The sequence below is a fragment of the Phanerochaete carnosa genome (genome assembly GCF_000300595.1).
Source record: "Phanerochaete carnosa HHB-10118-sp unplaced genomic scaffold PHACAscaffold_11, whole genome shotgun sequence".
Classification (NCBI taxonomy): Eukaryota; Fungi; Basidiomycota; class Agaricomycetes; order Polyporales; family Phanerochaetaceae; genus Phanerochaete; species Phanerochaete carnosa.
This window is the reverse complement of record NW_006767638.1, coordinates 770,126-780,726: the sequence shown is the minus strand read 5'-3', so window position 1 is coordinate 780,726 and position 10,601 is coordinate 770,126. Positions and strand designations below refer to the sequence as shown.

At 52.9% G+C, this 10,601-nt stretch overlaps 3 protein-coding genes across 3 annotated transcripts; all 3 read left to right on the top strand.

Annotated features, from left to right (window-relative positions):
- Positions 1 to 1,575: 1,575 nt before the first annotated feature.
- PHACADRAFT_188133 (glycosyltransferase family 8 protein) lies at positions 1,576 to 2,977 on the top strand (the record flags this gene model as incomplete). Its single annotated transcript, XM_007400784.1, has 3 exons — positions 1,576 to 1,592; positions 1,679 to 1,873; positions 1,924 to 2,977. 3 exons carry the CDS (start codon positions 1,576 to 1,578, stop codon positions 2,816 to 2,818), a joined length of 1,107 nt encoding a protein of 368 aa, XP_007400846.1. The 3' UTR covers positions 2,819 to 2,977.
- Positions 2,978 to 4,650: 1,673 nt separating this feature from the next.
- On the top strand, positions 4,651 to 5,027 carry PHACADRAFT_263928 (uncharacterized protein). Its single transcript, XM_007400783.1, has one exon. It carries the CDS (start codon positions 4,688 to 4,690, stop codon positions 4,952 to 4,954), a length of 267 nt encoding a protein of 88 aa, XP_007400845.1. The 5' UTR covers positions 4,651 to 4,687; the 3' UTR covers positions 4,955 to 5,027.
- A 2,031-nt stretch (positions 5,028 to 7,058) lies between these two features.
- PHACADRAFT_32597 (glycosyltransferase family 8 protein) lies at positions 7,059 to 8,202 on the top strand (the record flags this gene model as incomplete). Its single annotated transcript, XM_007400554.1, has 3 exons — positions 7,059 to 7,261; positions 7,312 to 7,741; positions 7,765 to 8,202. 3 exons carry the CDS (start codon positions 7,059 to 7,061, stop codon positions 8,200 to 8,202), a joined length of 1,071 nt encoding a protein of 356 aa, XP_007400616.1.
- Between the last annotated feature and the right edge of the window lie 2,399 nt (positions 8,203 to 10,601).

Here is a 10,601-nt window from a genome sequence, read left to right as displayed (position 1 = left end):
GCGATCTGGCACATAGCGTCGCCATCTTCAGAATACAAGAGTTTAGCACGACTCATGCATTATAAGTCATCCGTGAAATTTTTCAAAATCCGAAAGCTGGTCATACAATCGGGCTGTTGTCGTAGTATCATGAGACTTAATCGCTAGTGTAGTAAAATTGCCAATTTCTTCGTGGCGCGGTGATTGCCGATCACCGACTTAAGCACGCACGCCGACGCGGCACAAGAGACCGCCTCATTGGCTTCGCCGGCCTCGCTGCCCATCATCGTACGACATATAATCACGAACTCGGAACAGTTTCTGATGTTTCACAATGACCTAGCTCCTGTTGAGTCTAGCGGAACATCACAGCGCAACCGAGCACGTACCATTGCTCCCTAGTTGGTCATATTTAATTGCGTGCGCATGTGTACTTAATTAGGGAAAAATTAAGCGTTTGTAGAGCACAGAATTATCTGAAGCTTCAACGCACCTAGAACTTATTCCTTCAAAACATGGTCGTAAAGGATGCAAAGGTACAAAACTGTAGCCTGCCGAAGTTGGAGATATTGAGCGGGCACAAGCGCAGCGTCGTCCATGTGGCTTCACGGGGATTACCGTGCCACAAAGAAGCCATATTTCTCCGGCGCCGCCTCGCTGAACTGCGCAGCACTCCGAGACAGCGACTGAGATTACCAATAGCCATATCATCTGATGGCAATGACCGACTATTCAATTGTTTGCTGGGCTCCTCCACGAACGTAATCCCGGCGCGCGGTTGCTCTTGAGACTAGTACTACTGTAAGTGTCTCTGATTAAGCGTGCTGGCCGTCATTCAAGGAATAAATTGATCAGCTGCTAGAAATGGGATAAAGGACGCTATGGAATGTGATCAAAGCAAACTAATCCACAGCAGACGCGCTCACGCTATGATAACACTCGATCATTCGTCGATAGCTTTCGAAACCGTCTGCTCATCAGCCGACGTAGCGCTCCGTTCCGTACGCCGGAACGGCTGTGCAATGCCAAGCCTCACTTTCCTGCGCGCTTGGATACCCTCGGGACCGCGCTATCATTGCCAGAGCATCTGCCCGAACCAGTCAAGCTTCGGCAGGTTCGTGGCAAGTCGCGATCCCCTCCGGGGCTCCTCACCAAGTTATTATGCCTCTTAGTGAGTTGGTCGTGTCCACGTCGGTCTTATAATTTCTATGTTGAACGCGCAGCGGATGCTAATGAGGTGTGCGTCCGGTTCAAGCAGAGTTTCTGTACTACTGCGCAGTCCATCACGACGGTTCATGGCGTACGTAGACCGTCGTGAGAATATTGACGCTGCCACGATGTCCAGAAACTGGTATTCCGCGAGCGACCTAGGGCTGCGCGTCACATGGTGTAACGAAACGCCTCTTCTTCTGCGTATGATCACGCATGTACAAGGAATGATAGAATTAGGAGCATGAGCCGCCAGTCCGTTAACGAGGCGTCATCTTTGCAATAGGAACTTCGAAGCACGTGTACCGTTATGGCCGCCCATTCATCAAAGACGCCAGAGCCACGACAACAGCTCGGCGTCCGATCGATTAAGATAAGTCGTGAAATATGATGGTCAATGAGAGGTAAGATGAGACGTGCAGCATTCTTCTCTCCTTTTTGTCCTTCCATCCAGCGTCCCAACCATGTTCTTCTCTAGGTGCTTTTCTAGATATCATTCCTATATCCTGCTTGAACCGCTCGGGGATTCTCTACCACAGAGACGAACGTCCCGTCACGTTCACGTGTCCTGCCTCGCTTATGTTGTCCTTGCCGGCCTATTCATCGCTTCTGTTGTCCTCAACATCGTTCATTTCGTTAGAAGCACACACTCCCCGCCAGCGCCGCTCGATGATTACCAGCAACTGTGAGTACAGTTACTCGTTGCCCTCCCCTCTGACCACAGCATGTTTCCAGAAAATTATACCCACTCCTCAACGAGTCTACCATACCGTCTCTGTCCGAAGATTTTTGGCGCAGCGCCGCTGTCGTCACCACCCTATACTCCGATTCTTACGCTCCTGCCGTGGCGACGCTCGGCCACTCACTACGCCTGGTACATACCTCCGCTCGTTTAGTCCTCCTCTATATCCCATCCAAGGTGTCTACAGAGGCCCTGTGCATAGCTACGTCCTCTGGATTTGTCGCCTATCCCGTTGAGCGCATCCCTCCACCCACACACAGCCACGGCATGCACGAGCAGTACGCTGACCAGTACACGAAGCTCAGACTCTGGTCACTTGACGTGCTGCCTGACCCAATTACCAGCCTGGTATACGTCGACAGCGATACTCTCGTCCTCCATAACTTCGACGAACTCTTCTCTCTTCCATACACCTTCGCGGCAGCGCCAGATGTCTGGCTTGGCCAGCGCGGCTTCACGCTCGAATTCAACGCCGGCGTACTCTTCCTCCGGCCGGACAGCAGGCTCTTTAACTCTATGCTTGCGGCGCTGGAGATTGCACGGTATCCACCCGGATGGGCCGAGCAGGCGTTTTTGAATCAGTACTTCGCGACCGACGTCCTGCGCCTACCACTCGCATACAACGGGAACCTTGTCATCAAGGAACGCACGCCCAATGTATGGGACAGCCTCCAGGGCGAGATGCGCATCATACATTACACCATGATCAAGCCGTTCCTTTCGAGTGATGGCAAGGGCATGCCACTCGACCGCCTCGAGGAGCGCGTGCGAGCCGCAGCAGAGGAGCTCAGAGGGGTGTACAGGGAAGAGGTGCTGCAGTGGGGCGACATGTGGCGGGAGACACGGAGGGTGTATGCTGATAGGCTTCGAGAATGCATAATTCGCTGACGGGCGCGCATATATCCATATTGCGGTACGTCTGCGGTCTGTGCGTCCTCCAACAGTATCATGATTCCGCGGGTATTGTGATGAATTTCAATTTCGCACAGCCAATATCACTCGTTCCACTTGGAGTGTTCGTTTTCTATGTTGGCAGCACACAGTTGTAAACAATAGACGTCAAAGTTGGGTATTTTCCCAACAGCAAAAAGAAGTACGAAAGAGAAACAGGAGCAGATAATGATCGGACGAAATAATTTATTTTCTAAATCCAAACTCTGTCTCTGCGTGCCGTCTCGGCTTGTCTCGCCTGTGAACTGTTTCCAGGCACACAGATTGCGACGTCCGTGATGTGCGCATCTCCTTCTGATCACAAGCCGGGCACGATGTAACAACCTCCACTTGTCAGCGGCTGCGCGAGAAACGTGCGAAAGAGCTGGATTGATCTCATCGCGCCTGTAAACTTTGAACGGACATTAGCCCAGCAAATAAATCGCATCATATCTGAATATCATCTACTCGTCGGACTTGCGACGGAAAAATTATTGGTGTGGGAATAATCAATGCAATGGAAGGCACAACTGCCCGTCGTCAGATGATCATATGGCAATCTGCGATTCTTTTCTAGGAATAACGTTTGCGTAAATGCGCAGCAGCCTATCATGCAAGATGCTAGCATTTGGGGTTGCACCACTTTCCGTTACCCGCGTTAGCAGCATTACGACAGCCCTCTCCCGAATGCTGCCTGATCGCAGGAGAGACTCTAAAGTGGCAGACCCGCCAGGGCTGATGCGCGGTGTTCAAGCGGCATCCAAATCTTATATAAAAGTCCGGAGACTCACCTGATAGCCAGTATGACATTCGAACTTTAAATGTCGAGCATGAGCCTGGCCCTGGCTGCCTTCAACCCCCGAGGCTCGGTCCTCGGCGACTGGGAAGTGCAGCGTGGGCGTCACTACCTCGAAACACCAAATATCAGCACGACTCACGCCTTAACTGCTAGGCTGAGGCATTTAGAATCCAAAATTTGGTCCCCACGGCCAGGCTGTCGTCTGAGTCGCAACATCATGAGAGCTATCGCAATAAAATACCCAAATTCATTGTGGCGCGGTGATTGCCGATTGCCAATTTGAGTACATGTTAAGGCGCTTACAGTGTAGCGCTCTGGTACAACCATGACAACCATTGGTTGCCACTTACTTACCTTACCCTACCCCGGGAGCTCCATATCGATCTGCCTCTATCATATTTATCTCTCTCGCCTTGCGCCGGCTAGTGTTACGCCCCCACCACGATCACGCAAGTTTTGGATCAGGGTCGTCGCTACCGTCCGGCGATCCATCCTGTTCTCCGGAGAGATGCAGTTCCCTCTACTGTACGTAGCCCTGGGCCAGCCAACGATATATAGGAACGTCAGCTCTCTAATTTTTATGTGCTGATGCTCTGAGCTAATTATATTGTCATTCCAGCCCAACTCGTCCTCCAAGTTCATTCTTACTGCGTCATTTATCAGGCTACTGACCATCAGAACGAATGCGGCCACTCTCGTTCCTCCATATTTTTCGCTAATTATACCCTTAGTCAGCCACGTCGCTCGACGCTCCAGCTTTCTTGAGCTCCGGCGTCACTGACAGCAGCCCGGACGTTATCCCGCTGATTCCCGTCCAATAAATAACCAACATGACTTTTTTGTCAACCTCCGTGCGGAGCGTATAAATCAAGGCCCCGCAGTTCCTTCTTCCGCAGTTCCGCTCCACTTGATTCTCCCACAGCCTCCTGTGCGTCGCCTTTCTCTATCTCTTCGCTCGGCAGCCGACGCTGATGCCTACTCATCGTGCATATTAGCCCTTGGCGGGACGATGACCCACACAGCTCAAGATGTCAGGACACCTCTGCAGAGCTTACAAACGCCCAATGGTGACTCCGAGCAAAAACTCGGAGGGTAAGTGTCCTCGAGGGATGGCGACTATGGTTGTCCTGCGCATGTCTTCCCGCGGTCCTCGAGATAAGAAGCTCTCGGGTCTTCGGACTAGGGAGCGAAACCAGCATACTCCTGAACGCACGCCTTCCTGCTTCGACTCAAGAATTCTTGCCCATACTAATGAACCAGTAGATAGGTGCACTCTCATCTCTTACCGCCAGTGACCTTGGCTCGTAAATTACTCGGGAGCCGTTTTCTCACATTTACAAGGGTTGGTACATGAATGGTATGTTTACCGGCGACTCTAGCTGTCCTTGAAATGCTCACACACTACATACAGGTCGCGATACCACTTGCTCACGGTAAACATGTGCAAGCGTAATGCTCTTCTTGTAACGGCCTCTTCTTTACACTGTTCGGATCATCGTGGCCAGGCTGGCTTGTATCGCATACTGCTCCCGCCGAATCACACCGGCGTCACGTAAGGCCAAATACATCTGAGCGTCTATGATCACCAGCTTCACACCGCAGCCGAGATCGAGACAGGCAACAGACATGATTAGTCGGTGCGAGGCTATTGGGCTATCAGAGGCGCCGCCGCAGCCGGCGTGGGGAATGGAATCGCCAGTGCAGGGCGCCCCGATTGCGTGATTGTTGTCGGAAGCGAATTTCAGTGGTCATGCGAACGAGGTCGTATGGGACGGACATGTCAGATACCCGAGAAAGGTGAGCAGGGGCCCAAGGGGAGAATTGTGGGGATTTGGCACTTGTACGCTTGGGAGAAGCGAGCGGTGGAGTGAGTGTTCTCCGATCTGGACTGAGGCTACCGTGCTTCGCCCATGCCCAGCTATCAACTATCAAAGTCACGCGTCGTAGTAGAACGGCTTATGTATACTCCATCCTTGATTCAGATGCGGAGAGTGGGTCATGAGATCCTGTCCTGCGGGCTCGTGCATGTTTAATGCCAAGCAAATGAGGAGCAAACCTTGTACGGCCCAGCGCCGAGTTTTCCAGGTTCATCGGTATGTGCGTGGCGGGATGGATAGTCGATCAACGAGGGCAGGTGAGAACGACAGTGATATCGACTCGGAATTACCTCACCCGAAATCGTCTTAGGCACCGTACCCTCTACCCCCACCGGAAGCGATATCCCGCGCAGTAGACCATAGCCAAAGTGAGCGCCTGTGATGCATCGCGTACGGGTGATCTTCGTCAAGTGGAATATACCCTGCAGTAGCCACGTTGGTACCAGCCGACTGGGAAATGAATAGCTAACTTGAAGGTGTCAATGTCTCCCAAAGGGCGAGATCTCGACGCATCCCGCGCGCTCAACACGGTGGTACTGAAGTTGCGGACACCGAACTTCTAGCGCGGCGCAGCACGGCGTTGTCCACATGCCTTCAAGATCGCGGCAATCACCGTGCCACAAAGAAGTCGGCAATTCAGATGCCGCATTCTGCCCGGCACTGCCACGTCCTCATTGCGCAGCTTTCTGAGCCGGACACGAAAGAATGCAACCAGGACAGAGCGCTTCAGAGAGAACGTGCTCACGCTATGACGACACCCCCTCACTCATCAGCGGCTTGCGGGACACTTCTCGATCACCCGACGCAGCACTTCGTCCCCTACGTCCGATAACGGAAGCACCAGGACGATTGTGCAGTGTCGAGCCCCGCTTCGTGCGCGTTCGAGCACCGCCGGGACCGTCCTACCCTCGGTGGCTCTCGGTAGCGGCCCGCGCCTACTCCAAGCCACCAGAGTTGGGGGGGTCCGCAGCCGGCCGCGGTTCTTGATGGGATTACCACACCTCCTGGTGAGTCGGACAGGTTCTGAGTGCTACCATGCGAGTCTGCCCACATGATCCGGATTGTAGAAATTCCATCTTGCAGCTGCGTATTAATCACGCATACGTCTTTGCTGCGCAGATATTTTACGTGAACCTGTAGCGACCGCCGATAAGGTGTGTTCAGTCCAAGTGGAGCTCTCTTCATTAATTGCAGCGTAATTCATCTCCATAGTTCATGGCATGTGTAAGCCACTGCGGGCATATATGCGCCTTGTAAATGCCGAAGAGTCGGGATTCTGCGAGCGAGCTAGGCCCACGCGTCACATGCTTCCACGAAATGCCCCCCCTCCCCCCAGCTGCTATGCGATCAGACGACTGTCAGCCTCCGAGATGCCGTTAGCGCTCCACTTCGGTGGCAGCGCCAAAGTTACCACAGAAGTTGCGTGTCTGGCCTATCAAAATAAATCCTAAAATATAAAGGTCGAGGAAATTGATATCGAGTAATCTTCTTGCCTTTTGCTTTCCTACTAGATATTCCAACCATGCCCCTAGGCCTCTCTCGTTGCCTTCCTAGACACCGCTCTTACATCTTACTTGAACCGCTGGAAGGTTCTCAGCCGCAAAAGCCCGGCCTTTTTCACATTGTACTTGCCAGCACATTCGTCATATCCGTCGTCTTGAACCTCGTCTACCTGCTCAGAATTACACACGCCCCACCTTCGCCGTTGAACGACTATCAGCAGCTGTGAGTTTAGTCTTTCGTCGTCCTTATGTCCCACTAAATCAGCCTCTCAGAAAAAATGCCCCGTTTCTCAACACATCAGCAGTACCACCTCCGTCCGAAGATGCCTGGCGCGGCGCGGCGATCGTTACCACTATCTTCTCCGACTCTTACGCCCCTGCTGTTGCAACACTTGGCCACTCCCTGCGCAGGGTGAATACCTCTGCCCGTCTCGTCCTCCTCTACCTCCCATCGAAGGTGTCCCCAAAGGCCCTGTGTCTCGCTACATCCTCCGGCTTTGTCGCCCACCCCATCGAACGCATTCCGCCACCTGCAGACGGCCGCGGCATGAACCAGCACTTCATAGACCAGTACACGAAACTCAGACTTTGGTCGCTCGACACGCTGTCCGAACCAATCACCAGCCTGGTATACATCGACAGCGACACCCTCGTCCTGCACAACTTCGACGAGCTCTTCTCTCTGCCGTATAATTTCGCGGCGGTGCCCGACGTCTGGCTCGACAGCGGCTTCACGCTCGCCTTCAACGCCGGCGTCCTCTTCTCCGGCCGGACAGCAGGGTCTTCGACTCCCTGCGCGCGGCCCTCAACATCGCACGGTACCCGCCCGAGTACGCCGAGCAGGCGTTCTTGAATCAGTACTTTGCAACCGACGCCCTGCGCCTGCCGCTCGCGTACAACGGGAACATCGCCATCAAACGGCGCGCGCCAGAGGTGTGGGACAGCCTCCAGGGCGAGATGCGCATCATACATTACACTCTCACCAAGCCGTTCATCTCGCACAGCTGGAAGGACGTGCCGCTCGACCGGATCGAGGAGCGCGTGCGCAAGGCGGCGACGGAGAACGGAGGGCTGTACAGAGAGGAGATGCTGCAGTGGGGCGACATGTGGCGGGAGACGCGGAGAGTGTATGCGGATAGGCTTCGGGAGTGCACGGTTTATTGACGGCCACATATACCTGGCACATATACCCATGTTACCGTACGTCAGCGGTCTGTTAGTTGGTACGTCGCCTGACAGTATCATGGTGCCGCAGTATGTATTAGGTTCGCACAGCCAAAGTTACTTAAAGCGCTTAAGGCGCTTGCTTATCTTGAGTTTAAAGCGAGTGGCTGCACACGGCAGGCGGTGACATGACGTATCTGCTCGCCATCGCACCAAGGAATAATCCAACGATGAGATCCGTTTTCAAACGGAAGTTAACTCTTCGCGTACGGACCCGCGTTTTTCCAGCCGTAGGCAGTCTGTAGAAAAAACGGTGGCGATACTCGCGGAGGCTTCATCTCCATGTGACTGATAACCGAGCGCCGTGCAACAGCCCCCACCTGTTAGCGATTGCGCGCACGACAGGCGAAAGAGCCGAGTCGTTCTCATCGCAACCTGTGAGGATTATCAGACAGGTATAAATACAGCTGAATAAATTGCATGGTACCCAAGCGTTGCCTTCGCATCTTCCAAAGGTCAGTTGCGCGTCTGCTAGGCGACAGAAGGTTCATCGTTCTGGGAACAATCAATGGGGAGGACAAAACAGTGCTTAACTCAGCACCGCCTTACTCGGCGATGCACGCCGCGTTGTGGTTCTTGTCTGGAGCCGGTGTCGGCAAGGATGTGGGTCTACCTATCATACACGATGTTGATGATCGATCTCATATACGGCATCGCTTTCTGCAGCCGAAATCAACGGCACTGCAAAGGTTCACTTGAAAGCTGTGTGCCAACAGAGAGAGTTTGAATGTTAGATAGCTATCGGGGGCGATAACCGAGCCTTTTCTTTCTTTTCCTTTTTTGCAAAAGCGACGACTCACTTGATTCGGATGGTCGAACTCTGGACAATGAGCGCGAGTCTCAGCCCTCGTGAGAATTGGTAAGCATAGCATAGAGACCCATACGTTAACGTGAACTGTGTGTTGACTACCGACTGTGAAAGTCATATGGTCTTTCGTTGTCATGAGAGAAAACTTGCTATTGGTGGAATTGCCAATTTCTTTGTGGCGCGGTGATTGCCGATTACCGATTCAAGCCATCGCCGAGGCGCTTACATTGTACGAAGTCCCGGTGAGCAAGAATTCTCCCTGCAAACTCGGATTTGCATAGTATCGCAGTACCACGACTTGCGATACAGCGGGCCCAGAAGCTAACGCTTGTCAATAATATACATGACCAGTACCATCCTACCCAGTTACAGCTGACGCCATCATGTCCAGGCCTGGACCACAAATGCCATTGGCTCACGTTGATCACTCCGCACTAAGCGCAATTTGAGGGCTTTCGTTCACGTATCATCTTGTGCTGGAAGCCTTACATAAGGGCATCACTCCCCTGAAGTGCGCGAAGCCTTCCCCTTTTCCATTTCACCCATCACCTGTTCTTTTTAAATTTCAGCTTCTGCGCTCTAGACAACCATGGCCACCGGTGATGCTCTTAGCGTCGCGAAATAGATCAAGATCAATCACGACAACGCTAACAAATCTCTTTCAGGGGTGTATCTGTCTCTGTATCGCTTATACGGTTTCAGAGTCTCAACCTACTACCCGCTATACAGATTCAAAGCTGCTCCTGATGCCTGGAAGAAGTAGGTCATTTCCAATACGCTCATTCGCGAGATGACTATCCATAGCGGTGCTGAGTAAGTACATGCTCGCACATATGCGAAGTATGCGAGCCTCATGCGCATATAGAGGGTTTTCCGTATACTAAGTACACGCTCGGTTATGCCCGAATAATGAGGCTGAGAATAACGAGGGTACGAAAATTCCATGTTTGGGCACCTTGCAAGCAAGAGCCGACTCCTCATCGGTCGCCGGTCATCTAAAGGTCGGGTGCAGTCCTGGTAGCGCAGGCAAAGATACTGTTAGCCCATACATTTTCAGCAACGAACGCATTGAAAATCTCTTCCTAGGAATGTGTGAGAAGTGCGCGGCGTGGTGCCACGGCGACGCTCCAGGGAGGTTGGAGCGAAACTCCTACGGGTCATCCAGCGGAAACCTATAAGGCTCAACATTGAAGTCAAGGTAGCGCCCTTCGCTGATGGACTCTCCCGATCGAAGCCGACCCGTCCTTGCAACGCAACAGTCAGCAGCTTTTATAGTCTGAGATTACATGTCAGCTTACGCAGCTCTGAGTCATCCGAAATTGTGGTAAACTTTGACATAAGGATATGCTCTGTTGCCACGTCTGAGGTCCAGGCCTACAGTATCAAGCCATGCGAGAATGTCCTTGCAGGCCGTCGGTGCATTGGCAAGTCCATGTCATGGAGTCGTCAACGAAAGCTTTCGCATGAGCATTCATGGTCTGGCGGAGACGGTAGCGCCGGCCACGACGACACCATCGTTATCAGATGATCC